Here is an 18,528-nt window from a genome sequence, read left to right as displayed (position 1 = left end):
AAGATCCATTCCCCTATTATGAGCCTGACAATTGCTGATGATGTCATCGTGGACCCTATTGCTATCTCCAATACCTTGGGCAGCCATTTTCCGGAAGTTTCAAGCTCATCCCGCTATCACCCTGACTTCCTCCACCGGAAAAAAGTGGAGGAAGCTTGTGCAATACCCTTCTCTTCTCCTAATCGTGAGTGCTACAATACCGTCTTTAATATGAGGAAGCTAGATCATGCTCTCAGTTCATCCCAATCCTCTGCCCCAGGACCAGATGCCATCCACATTCAGATGTTGCAGCACCTTCCTCTAGCGGGTAAGCACTTTCTACTTAACACTTACAACCGCATCTGGGCGGAGGGCACATTTCCTGGATGCTACCTAAGCCAGGTAAGGACAAAAACCTTCCTTCTAGCTACCGCCCCATCTGTTACGAGCTGCGTTTGCAAGGTGATGGAACGTATGATTCATGCCCAGCTGGTGTTGTGGCTCAAGTCTCGACATTTACTAACGAATGCACAGTGTGGATTTCAAGCACAGCGTTCTGGAGTTGACCATCTTGTTACTTTGTCCACCCATGTCTTGAATGTTTTTGTGTGGAAATCCAATAATGTGGTGGTGTTTTTCGATTTGGAGAAGGCCTACACCTGCTGGAGAACTGATATCCTCCATACTCTTTACACATGGGGCTTCCTTGGGCACCTGCCCTGTTTTCTTCGGGAATTTTTACAAGACCGAGATTTCAAGGTGCGTGTGGGTTATGCTTTGTTGGACACCTTTATTCAGGAAAATGGTGTGCCTCACAGCTCCATCCTCATTTTCTTTGCTATTGCCATTAACCCTATAAAGGCCGGTCTCCCACCAGACATCTCCGGCTCTCTTTTTGTAGACGATTCTGCCATCTATTGCAGTTTTCCATGGACTTGTGTTACTGAGCGTCGTCTTCAGCACTGTCTTGATCGTCTTTACTCCTGGAGCATAGACAATGGCTTTCACTTTTCCCCTGACTAAATTTTGTCTATGAATTTCTGGCAGCGCAAATGGTTTCTCCCACCATCTCTACAGCTTTGGCCTTTTGCCTTCCATTCATTGAAACTATGAAATTTCTGCGGTTAGTGCTGGACAGGAAACTCCCTTGGTCCTGCCATGTCTCTTACCTGGCAGCCCGCTGTACATGGTCCCTCAATCTCCTATGTGTCCTCAATGGTACTTCCTGGGCTGCCGATCGAACCACCCTCCTACATTTGTACCAGACACTTGTCCATTCGAAACTCGACTATGGGTGCTTTGTTTATGCACCTGCACGCCCATCCGTCTTATGCCATCTCAACACTATCCACCATCATGGCATCTGTTCGACCATGGGTGCCTTTTACACCAGCCCGGTTGAAAGTCTGTATCCTGAAGTTGCTGAACTACCACTGTCCTACCTCCGTGACTTTCTCCTTAGCAGGTATGCATGCCGTTTGCCTGCCATGTGTGGTCACCCCTCCTATGCCTCCTTCTTTGATGATTCCTTTGATCATCAGTATGAGGCTTGTTCCTCTGTTATCTCCTGCAGTCCGCTTTCGCCACTTGCTACGGCGGCTTAACTTCACACTACCTGCAACTTTCCCATTGGGTGTGAACCCTTCACCACCTTGGCTTCGTGAAGCAGCCCATGTTAATCTTGGCCTTCATTCATTTCCTAAGGACACTACTCAAGCCTCGGTCTATCGCCTCCAGTTTCATGACCTTTCCATTGAACTTTGCAATAGTACCTTTGTATACACTGATGGCTCTCGGACAGACGTGGGGTTGAGTGTGCCTTCGTCATTGGCACCAGTGTCTTTCGATATCGGCTTCTGGCACACTCCTCAGTATTTACAGCTGAGCTCTTTGCCTTGTATCAGGCCATGGAGTACATCCATCGACACAGCCTTTCCAATGTTTGTCCTCTGCTCAGACTCGCTCAGTGCCCTCCAAAGTATACGTACGCTGTACACTGCTCATCCCTTAGCGCATCGGGTCCAGGAAAACTGTCACTTGCTCACTCTTGGTGGAGCCAGTGTGATGTTTCTTTGGGTCTGCGGTTACATCGGTTCTGCCAAACGAGGCTGCTGCTGATGTTGTTGCCAAGGCTGCAGTCCTCATACTTTGGCCCGCAAGTACCTGTATTCTCTCTGATGATCTCTGTGTTTCCATCTGTCAGGAGGTGGTGTCCCTTTGGCTTCGCCAATGGTCCTCCCTTCACAGGAACAAGCTTCGGCGTACTATGCCTCTCCCGGTGCCTTGGACGACCTCTTCTTGGCCCTCCCGCCGGGAGGAGATTATTTTAACTCGGCTGTGTATTGGGCACTGCCTTTTTAGCCATCGTCATTTGCTAAGTGGCACTTTTTTTGACAATTTACAATCCAGCTAGGGTTTGCCGTCTGATTTATCACCCATTTTAGCGAATGACGCGCAAGCTGTCGACTGTATTTTACTTTTTATCTGCTGCAGCAATATGGCAAAGGCCATTTAATTTTTATTTTTGGGCCTCCATTTCTGTATGATGTTTTTTTAGCCTGTTTTCCTCATGCCTGTTGTTAGCTGTCTCCTGTTCCGTCCATTGGGACTGACGTATAGTCGTTTAACTCCTCTCTATGTTCGTGTTGTATAGTTTTGACTTAGGTGCATATGACCCCAATTGTTTGCACCCTACAGCAAAACAAAACAAACAAAGGCAAATGGTCTTCTCCTTTGCCAACTCAAAGGTCCTCTTTGATGGTGTCACCATGTTGTACCCTAGCCCAGCCAGACTATCTATAGTCGGTGCGCACCACCAACCATTTTTCAGCATTGGACTCCACAGACTGACTGCACAAGCACAGCGATGCTTCTGTGGACCTCATGGAGCAGGATCCTCCTGTAGTAGTGATTCTATACCGGCTGTCACTTGGCGGCCGCCAAGTTGTCACCGCCACATCTCTTCCCCCTCATCCCGCCTGCGGGTCCGGGGTAAGAATAGGCCCGAGGTATTCCTGCCTGTCGTAAGAGGCGACTAAAAGGAGTTTCAACCATTTCGGCCTTCCATGTGATGGTCCCCCTTGGGGTTTGACCCCCATTTTTCAAAATTCTACAGAAGTACGAGCCTTTTGGGGAAGGACACCTTACGTGGTGTACCACTGGTCCTAAGTGCACTAAGACCTTGGCACTCAGCATTGTACCGGCGTTGTAACCATACCCATTATTCCTCAAATTGGGCCTAAACGCCTGATGGGTTGTACAAGTTATGCCCATAGTGCGTCCCCATCTGCACCTACGATCATTATGGACTTTCCATGGCACCAGAAATCCAGCACGGTAGCCAGCCCGTTGTGGTGGGGTCGTCATGTACCCTCTAGGTTGTAGCCCCCTGACAACACAGGGATCGTACTGCCGATACCTGAGCTGCACCCTCCCCACGTCGGCCAAGGAGTAGATGCCCGTCTCCTTGGGGCATCAGGACTCCCGGCAACGGTCATCCTGCCAGGTGGCCCTTGCTGAGGCTGGGTGGCGCCCGTGGGGAGAGCCCCTGGTCGGAGTGGGTGGTATCGGGGCGGACGTTTCGCAGATGAAACGTCAACACGTATCAGGTCGCTCTGCGGCCGAGTCTTTCAAAAGAAAAGGTACCGTTTCTAGTTCTGGTTCTCCTGCCCTTTCCCCCTTGGCCACTCCCTGGGAGGAGGGACAGGCCCGCCGGCTTGGGGCGAAGTACTTCCCCCACTATTTGGTCTGTTCTCGAACCGATGGGGGGACGTTCGCCACCTCCAAGCCCATCATGTTCTTTGTTCAGCACATTGAGGACATCTTCGGGGAAATCGAGGCTCTCAGAAAGATGCGTTCAGGGTCCGTTCTTATCAAGACCACCTCCGCCACACAGTCGGCAGCGCTCCAGGCGTGCGACCGCCTAGGGGACATCCCAGTGTCCATTGTCCCGCATCTGGCACTAAATAGGACACAGGGGGTTATTTTTCGTGACCTCCTGCTACAATCTGATGAGGAGCTCAGGGCCAACCTGGAGCGCCGAGGCGTGCATTTCGTCCGGCGAGTCCAGCGCAGCCCCAAAGACCGTCGCATCGACACCGGGGCCTTTATCCTCGCCTTCGAGGGGGACGTTCTCCCGGAGAAGGTAAAGGTGATGTGCTACCGGTGCGACGTGCGACCCTACGTCCCACCTCCTATGCGCTGTTTTCGGTGTTTGCGCTTTGGGCACATGTCGTCACGGTGTGAGGCTGAGCCCCTTTGTGGCGATTGTGGACGTTCTCTTCGTGAGGAACATACATGCACCCCACCACCTCGGTGCATTAATTGTCCTGGCATCCACTCGCCTAGATCCTCAGACTGCCCCGCATATCAGAAGGAGAAGAAGATACAAGAACTCAAAACTTTGGATCGGTCTCTTATTCTGAGGCCAGGAAGAAGTATGACCGCCTCCATCCCGTGCCGTTGACCACTTCGTTTGCCTCAGTTGTGTCCACTCCTTCCGTGGTATCCTCACCCCTATCCTGTCCCCCCTCCACCTCCTCCGCCCATCAGGGGGCTCTGCCTCCGCCTCCCAAATCCCTCCCTTCCAAATCCTCCTCCCCCGTGGCCCCCGCCCCCTCTGCCCCAGGGGCCACCCTTCCTCCTCCTCCTCTCCCCCTGCCACCTGAGAAGCGATCCTCTTCTCAGGCATCCATCGGGGAAACGTTCCGGACCCCAGCTTCCGAGGTCCGGCGTTCCAAAACGGACCCCGCGCGTGAGGACCTTCTTTGGGTCCAGCCCACCATCCCTGTGCCTCCTCGGCCTTCCAAAAAGGCCTCCAAGAAGAAGTCTCTATCCCCCTCTCCACCCCGGCGCATTTCGTCTGACGCTCCATCCGTGAGTCGCTGCTCCCGGCCGTCCTCAGTTTCGCCGGGACGCTCTGCTGCCAGGCGCTCAGCTGGCCTCTCGTCGGCAAAAGATGCTGCCCCTCCTACACAACCAGGGACAGCGGCCGCAGTTGGCGACGACTCGATGGAACCGGATCCGCCTCCCGCCGGTTGTAGCGTTGTTCCCTTGCAACCTGGCCCTCCGCGGCCGTCGAGGTGACCAGCTCTTCCCCCGTCTCGTTCCCCCAACTTTTTGACTAGCGATGGCCTTGTTACATTGGAACATAAGAGGTATTCGATCTAATCGGGAGGAATTACAACTGCTCCTCCGCCTGCACTGTCCGCTCGTCCTTGGTCTCCAGGAAACCAAGTTGTGCCCGACTGACCGTATTGCCTTTACCCACTATACCTCGGAGCGATATGACCTCACCACTGTGGACGGTATCCCAGCTCATGGTGGGGTCGTGTTGCTCGTTCGGGACGATGTCTATTACCATCCCATCCCATTGACCACCCCACTCCAAGCAATAGCTGTCCGTATTACTCTTTCTGCTTTTACTTTTTCAGTTTGTACCATCTACACTCCATCGTCATCTGCTGTTAGTCGGGCTGACATGATGCACCTGATCGTTCAGCTTCCCCCGCCGTTTTTATTGTTTGGCGACTTCAATGCTCATCATCCCCTTTGGGGCCCTCCTGCATCCTGTCAAAGAGGCTCACTCTTGGCGGATGTCTTCAACCGTCTCAATCTTGTCTGCCTCAATACCAGCGCCCCGACTTTCCTCTCGGACTTTACTCATACCTACTCCCACTTGGACCTCTCGATCTGTTCTACCACTCTTGCCTGTCGGTTCGAGTGGTATGTCCTTTCTGACACCTATTCGAGCGACCACTTCCCCTGTGTCGCTTGTCTCCTGCACCACACCCCATCCCCACGTCCTTCGCGCTGGAACATACCGAAAGCTGACTGGGGACTTTACTCCTCCCTGGCGACCTTTCCGGACCACGATTTTCTCAGTTGTGACAGTCAGGTCGAATACCTCACGGCTGTTATCATCAATGCAGCCGAACGTTCCATTCCTCGTACTACCTCTTCTTCACGTTGCGTTTCCATCCCCTGGTGGAACGAGGCTTGTAGGGATGCTATCCGTGCTCGACGACGTGCTTTACGCACCTTTCGCCGCCATCCTACATTGGCGAATTGTATTGAATACAAACGACTCTGAGCGCAATGCCGTAGAGTCATCAAAGACAGCAAAAAAGCTTGTTGGGCCTCTTTCACCAGCTCCTTTAACAGTTTTACTCCCTCTCCCGTCGTTTGGGGTGGCCTGCGCCGGCTGTCGGGCATTAAGGCCCACTCCTCGGTACCTGGCCTGACCTCAGGTCATGAGATCCTTGTTGATCCTGTGGCTGTCTCCAACGCCTTTGGCTGCTTTTTCGCGGAGGTTTCAAGCTCTGCCCATTACCACCCTGCCTTCCTTCCCAGGAAAGAGGCAGAAGAGGCTCGGCGACCTTCCTTCCACTCGCTGAATCTGGAAACTTATAATGCCCCCTTTACTATGCAGGAACTCGAACGTGCGCTTGCACTGTCCCGGTCCTCTGCTCCAGGGCCAGATGCCATTCACGTTCAGATGCTGGCACACCTTTCTCCGGCGGGCAAAAGCTTCCTTCTTCGTACCTACAATCGCGTCTGGACCGAAGGTCAGGTCCCCATGCGTTGGCGTGATGCCGTCATTGTTCCTATACCCAAACCCGGGAAGGATAGACACCTTCCTTCTAGTTACCGCCCCATTTCTCTTACAAGCTGTGTCTGTAAGGTGATGGAGCGCATGGTTAATGCTCGGTTGGTCTGGATTCTTGAATCTCGACGGCTACTTACTAATGTCCAATGCGGCTTTCGTCACCGCCGCTCTGCTGTTGACCACCTTGTGATGTTGTAGACATTCATCATGAACAACTTTTTGCGAAGGCGCCAAACGGTAGCCGTGTTCTTCGACTTGGAGAAGGCTTATGATACCTGTTGGAGAGGAGGTATCCTCCGCACTATGCACAGGTGGGGCCTACGCGGTCGCCTGCCCCTTTTTATTGATTCCTTTTTAACGGATCGAAAGTTTAGGGTACGTGTGGGTTCCGTATTGTCTGACGTCTTCCTCCAGGAGAACGGAGTGCCTCAGGGCTCCGTCTTGAGCGTAGCCCTTTTTGCCATCGCGATCAATCCAATTATGGATTGTATTCCACCTAATGTCTCAGGCTCTCTCTTTGTCGATGACTTCGCGATCTACTGCAGTGCCCAGAGAACATGCTTCCTGGAGCGCTGCCTTCAGCGTTGTCTAGACAGCCTCTACTCATGGAGCGTGGCAAATGGCTTCCGGTTCTCTGAAGAGAAGACAGTTTGTATCAACTTTTGGCGATATAAAGCATTCCTTCCGCCATCCTTACATCTCGGTCCCGTTGTTCTCCCATTCGTGGAAACAACTAAGTTTCTAGGGCTCACGTTGGACAGGAAACTGTGTTGGTCTCCACATGTCTCTTATTTGGCGGCCCGTTGTACACGTTCCCTTAATGTCCTCAGAGTTCTTAGCGGTTCATCTTGGGGAGCGGATCGCACTGTCCTGCTTCGCTTGTATCGGTCCATTGTCCGATCGAAGCTGGATTATGGGAGCTTCGTCTACTCGTCCGCTCGGCCATCCCTCTTACGCCGGCTCAACTCCATCCACCATTGGGGGATACGTCTTGCGACCGGAGCCTTCTACACTAGTCCTGTCGAGAGTCTTTATGCTGAAGCTGCCGAATTACCATTGACCTACCGGCGCGACGTACTGCTGTGTCGGTACGCCTGCCGGCTGTTGTCTATGCCCGACCACCCCTCTTACCAGTCCTTCTTCGCCGATTCTCTCGACCGTCAGTACGGGCTGTATGTGTCTGCCCTGCTGCCCCCCGGAGTCCGCTTCCGTCGCCTGCTTCGACAATTGGATTTTGCCCTCCCTACCACCTTCAGAGAGGGTGAGAGCCCGACACCACCTTGGCTCCAGGCTCCGGTTCATATTTATCTCGACCTCAGCTCACTCCCGAAGGAGGGTACTCCGGCTGCAGTGTATTGCTCACGGTTTGTCGAACTTCATGCTTGACTTGCCGGTCACACCTTTATTTACACCGATGGCTCCAAAACTGACGATGGTGTCGGCTGTGCCTTTGTCGTTGGGGCCGCCACCTTTAAATACCGGCTCCTCGACCAATGTTCGAGCTTTACGGCCGAGCTTTTTGCTCTCCATCAGGCCGTTCAGTATGCCCGCCGCCACCGCCATTCATCGTATGTAGTCTGCTCTGACTCACTCAGTGCTCTTCAGAGCCTTGGAGCTCCCTATCTGGTCCATCCCTTGATTCACCGGATACAGCAGTCCCTCCATTCTTTCGCTGATAATGGTTCTCCTGTCAGCTTTCTGTGGGTTCCCGGACATGTAGGAGTGCCTGGGAATGAGGCTGCGGATGCTGCAGCCAAGGCTGCAGTCCTCCTGCCTCGGCCAGCCTCCCATTGTGTCCCGTCATCTGACGTTCGTGGGGATGTATGTAAGAGGCTTGTGTCGTTGTGGTGGGATGCTTGGTCATCCCTCCAAGGAAACAAGCTCCGGGCAGTAAAACTGCTCCCAACTGCTTGGACAACCTCCTCCCAACCATCTCGGCGAGAGGAGGTCCTTCTGACCAGGTTGCGGATTGGGCATTGCCGGTTTAGCCACCGCTACCTGCTCTCCGGTGACCCAGCCCCGCAGTGCCCTTGTGGTCAGACATTAACAGTGCGCCATGTTTTATTGTCGTGTCCCCGTTTTAGTCAATTTCATGTTGTCCTGTCCCTGCCATCTACTTTACCGGATATTTTAGCTGATGACGCTCGAGCAGCTGCTCGTGTTCTGCGTTTTATAACTTTGACTGGCTTGTCCAAAGACATCTAACCTTTTTACTTATTTTATCTGCATCTTTGTCAGGTCTTTCTGGTGTCCCCCCCTCCCCTTGAGTTTTACTAGATTCCATGTGCTCTAACAACAGTGACTGGGCGCTAATGACCTCAGTAGTTGAGCGCCCTTAAACCCCACCAAAAAAAAAAAACATCTTCCCCCTCATGACTGCCCTCCAATGGAACGTTCACGGCAGTTGGTCCCACAAAGAGGATTTATGGTTGCTTTTACTGTCACAGGATCCCCTTGTACTCCACCTCAGGAAACGAAATTGCACCCTCACAACTGCTTTGAGCTTTCAAATTACTTACAGATCCGTTTTGACCTTCCCCCTGAGGTTGGCATTCCATCTCATGGGGGCGTCATGCTACTCATATGGGATGACGTCCATGGTCAACCCGTCTCCCTGACTACCCATCTTCAAATTGTTGCAGTTCGCCTTTTCCTTTTCTGCCTGACTTTTCCCCTTGTACCATTTATGTCCCTCTATCATTCAGTGTCACCTGGACAGACTTACTTCAGCTTATTGGGCAGCTACTTCCCACATTTTTGCTATTCGGTGACTTTAATGGGCATCATCCCCTTTGGGGTTCTCCCAGGACTTCTCAGAGAGGTGCCCTATTGTCTGATCTTCTTAACCAACCTGACCACTTCTTCCTTAACACTGGAGCACCCACTTTTCTTTCTGACTCGTCGCACACCTATTCACATTTGGACCTATCCTTTTGCACTGCCCAGTTTCCCCATTGTCTTGAGTAGTCTGTTCTTTCTGACACCTACTCAAGCGACCATTTCCCGTGTGCTCTCCGTTTGCTGACTCCTACCTCATCTGAGTGCACACCCAAATGGCAGCTTCCTAAGGCTGACTGGCAGCTGCACTCCTTCCTGGTGACCTTCAAAGAACAAGATTTCCCCAGTTGTGATGACGAGGTTGACTATCTCGTCACCATTATCCTTACTGCTGCAGAACATCCCATTCCTCGCACTTCCTCTTTAGCACATCGTGTCCCCATCCCTTGGTGGTCTCAGGCATGCTGGAATGAAATTCATGCATGGAGATGTGCTCTCTGCATTTTTAACCATCATTGTATGGTGGCAAACTGCATTCATTTTAAACAGATGCATGCCAAGTGTCATTGCGTTCTTCGGGATAGCAAACGAGCTAGCTCGATTTCATTCACTTGTTCTTTTAACGGTTGTACCCCTTGCTCTATCGTGTGGGCCAACCACAGGTGGCTCTCTGGGACCAAGATCCATTCCCCCATTTCCGGCCTCACAGTAGCTGCTGATGTTATCGTGGACCCTTTTGCTATCTCCGACACTTTGGGCCGCCATTTTGTGGAAGGTTCGAGCTCATCCCACTGTCACCCTGCCTTTCTCCATCGGAAACGAGGGGAGGAGGCTCATGCGATACCCTTCCCTTCTATAAATCGTGAATGCTGCAATGCCATCTTTACTACGAGGGAGCTAGATCGCACTGTCAGTTAATCTTGATCCTCCACCCCAGGGCCGAATGCCATTTCCCTTACGGGCAAGCTACAGAGGCCCAATAAATTTAGTATGCAATTTTTTGTAAAACAGTTGTTTCTTATTTATTTCCTGAACATTGTATTTCCTGGTGTAGCGTGTCACCACGTCTTAGCAGCTAAGAGTAGGAGGTTGCCGATCTTGTAAGACACAGCTGGCACATCAAAACACTTGCCTTGCCGCCTGCCTCAACCAGCCATGTGATGTGCCGGCCCACTTGAATGGCCACAGCGAGCGACACGGCTCCCTGGAGCAGGGAGCGCTCCGCGGCTCACAACGGAGCCGACGAGCTGGAACAGCCTGGTGTATGGGGACTGATGTATAGTCATTTAACTCTTCTCTGTGTTCATGTTCTATAGTGCTGACTTGGGTGCGTATGACTCCAGTTGTTTTTTGTGCCCTAAAGCAAAAACAAACAAACAAAACAAGAAAACACACGTTCACAACTCAAACACACATAGCCGATTGAAACTTTGTCTGAAGTAAGCAGAAGGTGGAGACAGGATGGGCTAATGGGTGCAGAACTGGTTGGCTGTACTGGTGGGAGGTGTGAGGAGGGGAGTGAGGAGAGAAGGGACAGAGAGAGGTGGAAAAGACTAGTAGGCACATTGGTGGTGTACAGTGTGTGTGTAATGCCAGGGAAGGACGCAGGTAGCTGGAGGACAGCAACTAGCAAAACTTGAGAGCACGGGAGTTACAGAAATGGAGGATATGGTGTAGCAAGAGTGCCTTCCAACACAGTCCAGAAAATCTGGTGTTGGTAGGAAGAATCCACCAAGTGGCACAGACTGTGAAGCAATAAGGGGGGGGGGGGGGGGGTCCAGCTGTTCTCTGGCCACAGTTTGGTGGTTGCCATACATGTGGACAGACAGCTTGTTAGTGGCCACACCCACATAGAAAGAGGCACAGTGGTTGCAGCTTAATTTGTAGATCACGTGGCTGCAGTCATAGGTAGCTTTGCCTTTGATGGGGTAGGAGATAACCATGACAGAACTGGAGTATGTCATAGTGGGAGTGTGTGTGATGTATGGACAAGTCTTGCATCAAGGTCTATTTAAGAGGTAGGAGCCATGAGGCAGTGGGTTGGGAGCAGGGGTGGAGTAGTGATGAACAAGAATATTGCATAGGTTCCATGGGCAGTGGAATACCACTGTAAGAGAGGTGGGAGGATATTTCCTCCTTTCAGGGCATAATGAGAGGAAGGTGAAACCCTGGTGGAGAATATGATTCAGTTTCTGCGGTCCTGGGTGGTACTGAGTCATGAGAGGAGTGCTTTTTGAGGCCAGAAAGTGTGTATGTGGGAAGTGGTAGGTGACTAGAGAGGCAAGGCACAAGAGATCTGTTTCTGGACAAGGTTGAGTGGGTTAATTTAGGTTTGTGAAGGCTACAGGAAGACCCTTGGCATATTTGGAGAGAGACTGCTTATCACTATGGATGTAATAACCTCGGTTGGTTCAGCTGCATGGAAGGGACTTCAGGGTATGGAATGGGTGCCAGATGTCAAAGTGGGCATGTTGTTGGTGGTTGGTAGGTTTGATACGGACAGAGGTACTGATGTAGCCATCCTGGTGGTGGAGGTCAACATTGAGGAAGGTAACTTGTTGGGTCGAGGTAGGACCAGGTAAAGCAAATAGGGAGAAGCTCTTGATGTTCTGGAGTAATATGGATATGGTGTCCTCAACCTCAGCCCAGATCTTGAAGATGTCATCAATGAATCCAAACCAGGAGATGGGTTTGGGATTCTAGGTGGTTAGGAAGGATTCCACTAGATAGCCCCTGAATCCCAAATCCCTATGCAATATCTTTGTCCATCCCTACTCCACCCTGCACTGGTGTGTGTGTGTGTGTGTGTGTGTGTGTGTGTGTTTTCTGAAGAAGGCTTTGTCCAAAAGCTAGATGTATAACAGACTTCTCATTGTGCTTGTCTGAAACTCAACACTTCATCATTACAGTGAGTAGCAGTTTGTCATTTTCCTGACATTATTGATATTCCAGTCTGGAGTTTTTGTTGTTTTAAATAAATATTATAGAACTTATCATAATAATGTCGGACGGATTTGCTAACTAGTTAGCTTCTAGAGATGATATATGTAGTACTACTGGTACCCACACATAAAAGTGAAAGTAGTTTCTAGATTTTGGACTTTATATTTCCTTCTTCAGGAAGGGAGGGATAGGTTGGGGTAGGTTAAAATGAAGGGCAGTTCAGGCAGACTAAAAAATGGGATAGATATTAGTGGGTTAGTGCATGAGACAGGTTTTACAGTGGGAATCGTTGCATCGATAGGAACCTTGAGGTAGGGGGTAATGATTTGGGAATGTTATAAGTTTTAACTAGGATGTGGAGAAAAACCTTGAGGCATTCAAAGCCTAGGATTGTTTCTAAGTTTTTTGGAAATGGGACTGTGTCAATCGGAGGGTGAGAGCAGGATACTGTCAGGGGACTTGTCTATAAATGAGATCTGTGAAACAGTTGCAGGAGAGTAAAACCTCGGGATGTCTGTTGGAGTAAGTATTAAGGGACTCGGTGGTTTAGTAGATTTGTTTGCGTGGATGCTTAGGCTGTAGGGAAAGGAGCACTTGATGGGAAAGGGGTGGCAGCTGTCAAAGTGTAGGTATTATTGCTTGTCTGTTGATTTTATATGTACCAAGGTTCAGATGTAGGCTTCAGCGAGGTGGAGTTCCACATCAGAGGAAGATACTTTGGATTTATAAAAAGATCAGGTAAATTTGAGTTGGGAAAAGGAGGTAAGTGGTCAAAGGAAATAGGGGAAATTGTTCTCTGTCATGTGTTCAGACAACAGAGATATCGTTCATAAACCTGTACCAAGCCCAAGGTCCAGCTTTGGGATGCAACAGAAACTGCTTGTACCATGCTTCTTTAATCTGAAGATGATAACTGGCTGCTCTAAACTGGTAATGGTACAGTAAAATGCTAAAATGATTGTGATGAAAAAAAACATAAAAATTAAAGATCTACATTATTCTATCAGAGGCAAAGCCACTCTTGTAAGCAGTTATATCGTATACTGCCTCTGCTGTAATTTCTGCACAGCACTTTATGTGGGCTGACCACCAACCAACTTTTTACTGGAATGAATCCACTGCCAAACGTTGTTCAAGAGCAGATTTGACCACACTGTGGGAGAACATGCACCTGAGCACAACATGCTCAAATTCAGTTGCTGCTTCACAACCCATGCTATCTGGATCCTCCACCTCCCATCCCCAGCACCAGAACAGCGTAGATGGGACTCGCGCATGCAACTCAGTCCTGCATCATCCTGAATTGAATGTGCTAGCCCTTGTCCCACACCCACCTCTACTTCTGACCCAAGACCCAAACCTCATTCATTCTGTACACCCTCTTCCTCATGGTCTTCCTCCTCTTACATTCTGTCTTGCCCTTCCTATCTACTTCTTCATGATATTGTATGCCACAGACAACTCCAACTGCCTGCAGCCAGAATGAGCTTTGTATGGCATTATGTACCAATATGTTCTCTTGCACGCAATTGTTGTATTTTAGATAATGGACATGAATGTATAATGAATGTACAAAAATTATTCACCTACTTTCCAATAATTATCCTAAGTTGTAAAATTATTTTTAGTAACAGATAATGGCTGGATTGAATGTTTTTATCACAATGCCATGAATGCCTTCTAAATAAAAACTGTTAATTTATTCTGCTGTGACTTATAACGGAAGTTTGTACTCAACACAATTGTTATCTGTAAATTTATTGTTTCCTTACTGTAAAATATTTTTTGCAGGTAGTGTACCTTCCTTGGGTGCTGGCTTACTGTTTGGTGGAATACTGGGGTATGGAGCATACCAGATTTCACAGGATCCCAATGATTACCACATTCTTCTGGGCACAAGTACTGCCCTTGGAGGATTAATGGGATACCGTTTCTACAACTCTGGGAAATTTATGCCTGCAGGATTAGTGGCAGCTTTGAGGTACTGAAACATTCAAATATCTTTCCTGGATGCAACAAGTGTATCCTGGAATTAGGAACTATGTCTAAATGGGTAGTGCTATATCTTGCTGTTTTTGGGGAAAGAATATACAGGCTAATTACTTATTTGATCACTCTACTCTTCATCTACCTCACAACATAGCGGAAACCGAGTGAGATGGTACAGCCTGTAAGCCAGTAGACTTGCATTCGGGAGGATGGCAGTTCAGACACTGCCCTGCCATCCAGATTTAGAATTACTTTGAGGAAATTACTTAAGGCAAATGCTGTGGTGGTCCATTTGATAGGCCATGGAAGAATTCCTTTCTCAGTCCGAGCTTTTGCTTGCTCTTCATTGATCTTATTGTTGACAGTATATTAAACTGTAATCTACGTATTTAGTGTAATGGAATGTAAGCAAAGTAATTATTTTTGTGATTATTGATTCAGGTCCAAAGGACATGGACCCATAGTATCTTAGAGCAGAGGGAGAGGGTAGTTCTCCTGGAAGTGGAGACAGAACTTGCAGTGTGATGTTATTTGTTAGTATGAGAGAGGAAATAATTCATGATAAATTTTAATATAACATATTCGAGGAGGCTTACCCAAATCCCTAAGATACTTCAGAATGAAATTCTGTACATAGATTTATTTATTTAATTTGGATCGTTGGTATTTTGAATAGTTTTATGCAGCTCACCACAAATACCTCACTAGTGCCAACCTCTTTATATCAAGAGTAGCACTTGCACCTACACCCTCAATTATTTGTCTTCCCTTGCAGATCTTGCCCTCTACAGCTCCCTCTAATACCATAGGAGTTATTTCTGTGTGTCTGTTCTTCCACTCCATCTCTATTTTCTTGTCATTGATTTTTATATGTTCATACGTTCCTTTCTTCGCTGATTCTGTGGAGAACCAACTGAGAGAAACTGAAAAGCTTGAAAACAAGTAAATCGGCACATCCTGCTGTAATTTCAATTAAGTTTTATAAAGAGTATTGTATGGCATTGGCGCCTTTCTTACCTTGCAAGTACCGCAAATCCCTCACTCAACGCACAGTCTCAAGTGACTCCTGTGGATAAGAAGGGTAAAAGAACAGACCCGCAAAATACCTAACGTTGGTTTGTGGCAAAATCCTTTAACATTTCTTAGTTTGAATATAATATATTTTCTTGAGAACAAGCGTGTTAGGGTTGTGGCAGGGACAGCGAATTGTCGACTTCAGTTTATTGAGAGAATTTTGGGGAAATGTTGTTCATCTGTAAAGGAGACTGCATGTAGGACACTGGTGCGACCTGTTCTTTGAGATCTGTACCATGTCAGATTAAAGGAAGACAATGAAGAAATTTGAAGGCAGATTGCTAGAATTGTTAACAGTAGATTCGAACAACGTGCAAGTGCTACAGAACACTTTGGGGACTGAAATGGGAATCCCTGAAGGGAAGGCAGCGTTCATATTGAAGGATGCTATTAAGAAAATTTTAGAGAATTTCTAAATTGTCATCAAGATTTAGGTTTTCTGTTGTTGCTGCAAATAGCTTGAGAATGGCAGGGTTTTATCATTATCATCCTTGTTCAATCTGTGCTTGAGTTTTGTATTTCTCTTGACATGGCATTAAACTCAAGCATTTTTTCCTTCTACATCTTTTTGTTCTCCTGCCTCAAGGATCTTCTGAATGGCCTACATTTTACAGACATATTTGACATTTTAAAAAAATCAGTGACATCAGTGTATCAGTCAATTCAAAATTAAGCTTTCAGTGACAGTTTCCAGCAGCCGTATAAACATGCCCAAAACACTGTTTATATCTTTCACCAAATTTTTTATACAGTTTGGTTGTTCTCAAGAAGAGATATCTGAGCAGTGGTAGAATAAATATACTGGGCAGTCACCTCGTCCCGCCACATACTATCATCACTCCTACTTCCAAAAATGTCAAAAGTGCTCACCTCACTACCCAGCACAGTCAAACCCCTGGAATGCCTAAATAAAATACTCTGCCACGGCTATTTCTATCAAGTGGAGCCCTGAAATGATATCACCTTTTCATAAGCAGCTCCATACACCATCCAGTCAGCTTACATTTTCCTCTTAATCTTCACAACATCCTTGTCACATCTTATGACATTCTCATACCAATTGCCCTACCTCATTGCTCCTAACCCTGCAGTCATTCAGAATGTAGAAGTTGCTCTCTGCACTCAACATTATCACCTACTCTAGCCCCATCCGTAGCAAAGCTTACAATGTTAAACGCAGGGTCGTGTGATCAACTTCTCCCATTACTGACAAGCTGACTGCTTTCACTGCACAGCAAGCTACATAGGGAGGACCACCACCAGCCTAATAAAACACTGCACATGTCTGGACATAGGTGATCTCCAGAATGAATTTTCATTCTGGAGCAGGGTGTGTGCTGACATGAAACATCTTGGCAGTGCAAAGCTGTGTGCCAAACTAGGGCTCAAACCCAGAACCTTTGTTTTTCACTGGGAAATGCTCTAGCAACTGAGACATCCAGGCACAACTGTAATACACCCCCACAGCTTCAGTTCCACCAGTACCCCTCTCCTACCTTCCAAATTTCACAACAATGTAGGAAAAGATAGATTGCTACTGACTGTAAAGAAGATACGTCAAGTTGTAGATAGGCATTGAATAAAAGGTACTCACATGTAGCTTTCGGCCGCACACAGTGAGAGTGAGAGAGAGAGAGAGAGAGGGAGAGAGAGAGAGAGAGAGAGAGAGAGAGAGAGCATAATAATCTGCAGCAATCTGCCCTGTGTGTTTTTGAGTATCTTGATACAGGTATTGGCTTGCCATGAGCATTCTCAAAATAACTATTCTCCACTATCTTCATTCACAAAAAACATTCATAAGTCTTCCATTGTGTTCTGAAATATATGCATACTTTCTTTTATAGCTGTAGAAAATGTGTCCAAATCTGAATTCATGAATGTGATACTTTTCTCTTTCAGTGTTGCCATGGTCCTCAGAATAGGAGCACAGAGAGTTGGTCTCGTTGGAATAAAGAAGTAAACTATATCAATGGCATTCCTTGTAGACATTTTTTAAAATCTTTTTCTACAGAATCAGCTAATTTTTTGTTATAATCAAGAATGTTTATGCGAACTTTTGCAATAAAGTGTCACAAGTATACTGTTTTTATTTGCTTGATGCTTTCTTTTTCCTTTGGATTATATTCTGTTTATATGTAGTTTGGATATGAAAAATGTACAGAAATTTCTAAACATGCTGCTACTCATTAATGATGATACCTGGTAAGTTTGGATTGGATGCCAACTCTGTGGGGAGAGAGAGAGAGAGAGAGAGAGAGAGAGAGAGAGAGAGAGAGAGAGAGAGAGAGGGAGGGGGGGGGTCGGGCAGACTCGATATTCCACACTTTTGTTTCTTGTTAAAAATATAATTTTTGTATTGTATTACTGTATTGTGATCTTGTCAGTGTGGACTAAATTTAAATGATTTGAAATATTTCGTTAGTTTTCTTTAGGTACATTCCACATGGACTCACTCATGTAAAAACATGTATTTTTGTGAACATGAAGAAGGATTTGTCCAAAAGCTAGCAACATTTTGTCTTGTTTATGTGCCTATTGACCCCCCAATGCCTCACTTAATTATTTGTAATCCTCTGTTCTAGTTCCTTCCACCTTGTTACTCACACTAATCAGATTTTTGTCAGTCCAGTTTGGAATTGTGATGGGCTTTTCTATGCAAAATGGGAAAAAATAGTTATTGAAGTCCTGCAAGTCCTACAGAATTCAAACTTCACAGTTATACAGGGCATAATTTTTGCCTCTCCCCCCCTCCCCCCACAGAATATAAGTGAATTTGTTCTATGACTGTGTTGTATACAGGTTGAATCCAAACTCCACTGACAAAGTTTTAGAGGATGTTCAGGGATATTTTCTGAGGGTTTTGGTCTATCAGTTTCATCATACTGGCAGCTCATTACAGAGTAACTGCATTTCATCTGATTTCTTACTCCTCCCTCCAACCCTCATTGTTCCTGTATCTGTATTGAATTGAAAATATTGCATAACACTGCAGATATTGACAGTATGCGCTGTGTGTCTTGTTTGGAAATGAACTTATATTCACAGTGCTTTCTATTGGAAACAGTGATGCCGACATTACTCTTTTCCCTCAAACTTGCATTCTTAACTGCTCAGTTCCATTTTTGTGGCAGTGATACCTGCACATAAACAATGAAGTC

At 47.5% G+C, this 18,528-nt stretch overlaps 1 protein-coding gene across 1 annotated transcript in view; it reads left to right on the top strand.

Moving 5' to 3' along the window:
- LOC126195830 (transmembrane protein 14C) overlaps positions 1–17,455 on the top strand; it is a 54,338-nt gene extending 36,883 nt beyond the window's left edge. The window contains exons 2-3 of the mRNA XM_049934504.1: positions 14,099–14,288; positions 17,270–17,455. Coding sequence (XP_049790461.1) covers positions 14,099–14,288; positions 17,270–17,330 — 251 coding nt within the window. The 3' untranslated portion in view covers positions 17,331–17,455. The remainder of the gene's footprint in view (positions 1–14,098; positions 14,289–17,269) is intronic.
- Positions 17,456–18,528: the final 1,073 nt, after the last annotated feature.

Source organism: Schistocerca nitens, chromosome 7 (assembly GCF_023898315.1).
Source record: "Schistocerca nitens isolate TAMUIC-IGC-003100 chromosome 7, iqSchNite1.1, whole genome shotgun sequence".
NCBI lineage: Eukaryota > Metazoa > Arthropoda > Insecta > Orthoptera > Acrididae > Schistocerca > Schistocerca nitens.
The sequence above is the reverse complement of the archived record's forward strand: the minus strand, read 5'-3'. Positions and strand labels throughout refer to the sequence as shown.